Genomic DNA, 2,697 nt, shown 5'->3' with positions numbered 1-2,697 from the left:
GTATTCGGTTTTTTATTTTAAATTTTTTTTAAACAGATAATTCATAATATATTTTTATTTATCAAATAATTCTTAGTAATTTTTATTTTATTTATTTAATTTATTTAAATATTATGAGCTTTTTATTTGATCCGTATACACATTAAGAAATTTCTATTTATCTAAACATGCATTTAAAACGACTAAATAAAAAAATATTTTGTAAAGAAAAGCTTTCCACAGAAGTCGTCACCAAAAAAATGAATGAATAGATAACAAATAAAAAAAAACGTGAATTATAGAGAGATAAAAAGCTCCGTAAACCTATTTTTTATGTAATAAATATTGTCACGAAAAAAAGAAAGACAAAAATAAAAATAAACTAAGCGAAGTTAAGAGAAAATGCATTATAATCATGTTATCTTTCTCACTCTCAGATTAGATTAGACAGAAACGTAAGTATATTTACACATCACATCTTCATTCATCAACAAAGAATCATTCTCCACCGTTACACATTAGTTATCATGGAGTCCTTTGGTGTTAACGTTGAAGGTCAAGGTGACATGCTAAGGGCTATTTGTCTTCCCTTTATATCACCAAGTCATCTCATTCCCGGTGTAGAGATAGGCAGGATCTTCGCCATGCACGGTGTGGATGTTACCATCATCACCACACCAGCAAATGCCGCCGTTTTTCAAAGCTCAATCGACCGTGACTCTAGTCGTGGTCGATCCATTAGAACCCATGTTGTTAAGTTCCCACAAGTTGCTGGTTTGCCAGAAGGCAGGGAGATGGTAAACGCTGACACTCCTAAAGACATGGCTACCAAAATCCTGGAGGGATTGCACATTCTTGCAGGGCAATTTCAACAACTTTTCCGTGAGATGAAACCTGATTTCATAGTCACTGACATGTTTTACCCTTGGAGTGTTGATACTGCTGCTGAATTGGGAATTCCAAGGCTGATCTATGTTGGTGGGACTTACTTGGCTCACTGTGCAATGGACTCTCTTGAACAGTTTGCACCTCACACCAAGGTCGATTCGGATGATGAGAGTTTTTTGCTTCCTGGGTTGCCTCACAAGTTGGAGATGACACGTTGGCAGATACCTGAACGGTTTAAAGTAGAAAATCATGAGTTTTCTGAACATATGAGGAAGGCGAAGGAATCAGAGAAAAGGAGCTATGGATCAGTGTTCAAAAGCTTTTATGCGCTTGAGGGAGCTTACGAGGATCATTACAAGGCAACCACGGGAACCAAGAGTTGGAGCGTGGGACCAATTTCGTCATGGGTGAACCAAGATGATGCGGATAAAGCCGGTAGAGGACTTGCCAACAAACAAGGACAAGAAAAAGGAAATGAAGGGTTGCTTACGTGGCTTGATTCTAAGAAAGAGGACTCTGTAGTCTACGTGTGTTTTGGGAGCATGAACAAGTTCTCTTCTGCACAGCTTGTTGAAATAGCTCATGCCCTTGAAGATTCTGGCCATGATTTCATCTGGGTGGTTAAGAAAATTGATGAAGGTGAAGATGAAGGGGTTAGGGGTTTTCTTGAGGAATTTGAGAAGAAGGTGCAGGCAAGCAACAGGGGTTATCTAATATGGGGTTGGGCACCACAACTTCTCATACTAGAGCATCCTGCAACTGGAGCTGTGGTGACTCACTGTGGAATGAACACCGTTATTGAAAGTGTTGATGCAGGCTTGCCAATGGTAACTTGGCCTCTTTTTGCGGAACAGTTTTTCAATGAGAAGTTACTGGTGGATGTGCTCAAAATTGGAGTGCCGGTTGGAGTAAAAAAATGGGTGCAATGGGGTGTTTTTGGAGACGAGATAGTGAAAAGGGAGGACATAGTAAAAGCGATTGCTTTATTGATGGATAGTGGGGCAGAGTATGTGGAAATGAAGAAGCGAGTCAAAGCCCTCAGTGTTGCTGCAAAGAAAGCCATTGAAGTTGGGGGGTCTTCTTACAACAATTTGAAAGATTTAATTGAAGAGCTAAAATCAATCAAACTTCAAAAGGACAACCGCAAAGTGGAGGCAGAGGCTTAGTCAGTTAGTGAGTGATCTCAGGTAATGAGTTAATATGCATTAATATGATAATAAGCGATGAACAGGGGTTTTCCTTCAATAAACATCTGTAGTACACAGATTGGTCCTTGCAGTTGAATGGGCAATAAATCGTGTATTTGTGTGTGAATATTTATCAACACATATTTGTACCCTATTGAAGGTAATTGTTTTGATGTGTTGTATTGCATCCATTATTTTTACATGATTTTAAACCTTTGTTTTGGAATTAATTTAGTGTTTATAAACTCGATTCACCTCTATTATTTTACCTTTCAAACACTTTTCTTTCCTTGACACGCACACCGTTGGAAAAATATAAGTTATGAACGCGTGATAGTCTTGATGATCTAACTTCGATATAGAATGGTATTATTCTTTATTCATGTAGAGACAAGGAGAATGGTTGGGGGTTGGAATGGGATTAAAGGAAGGTCTGGCCCTCTTTGGAATGGTCCCGAACGATACAATAGTTTAGTCTAGATAGAGAAAGGGAAGAAAAACAGGGGCAGTCCCGCAATGAAGGATATGATATCATTATTATTCTTTTATTTAAATAATAATAATAAGAATAATAATAATAATAATAAGAAAGAGGGGTGTAAGACAGCTCGTGAGAGTTGCCCGTAATAGAAAAACGAATTAT

At 37.9% G+C, this 2,697-nt stretch overlaps 1 protein-coding gene across 1 annotated transcript; it reads left to right on the top strand.

Annotated features, from left to right (window-relative positions):
- Positions 1–425: 425 nt before the first annotated feature.
- On the top strand, positions 426–2,272 carry LOC113873479 (soyasapogenol B glucuronide galactosyltransferase-like). Its single transcript, XM_027511609.1, has one exon. It carries the CDS (start codon positions 507–509, stop codon positions 2,031–2,033), a length of 1,527 nt encoding a protein of 508 aa, XP_027367410.1. The 5' UTR covers positions 426–506; the 3' UTR covers positions 2,034–2,272.
- Positions 2,273–2,697: the final 425 nt, after the last annotated feature.

Source organism: Abrus precatorius, unplaced genomic scaffold, assembly GCF_003935025.1.
Source record: "Abrus precatorius isolate BTA unplaced genomic scaffold, Abrus_2018 Scaffold7, whole genome shotgun sequence".
In the NCBI taxonomy this organism is placed as follows: Eukaryota; Viridiplantae; Streptophyta; class Magnoliopsida; order Fabales; family Fabaceae; genus Abrus; species Abrus precatorius.
Note: the sequence above shows the minus strand (reverse complement) of the source record. Positions and strands in the feature narration are given on the sequence as shown.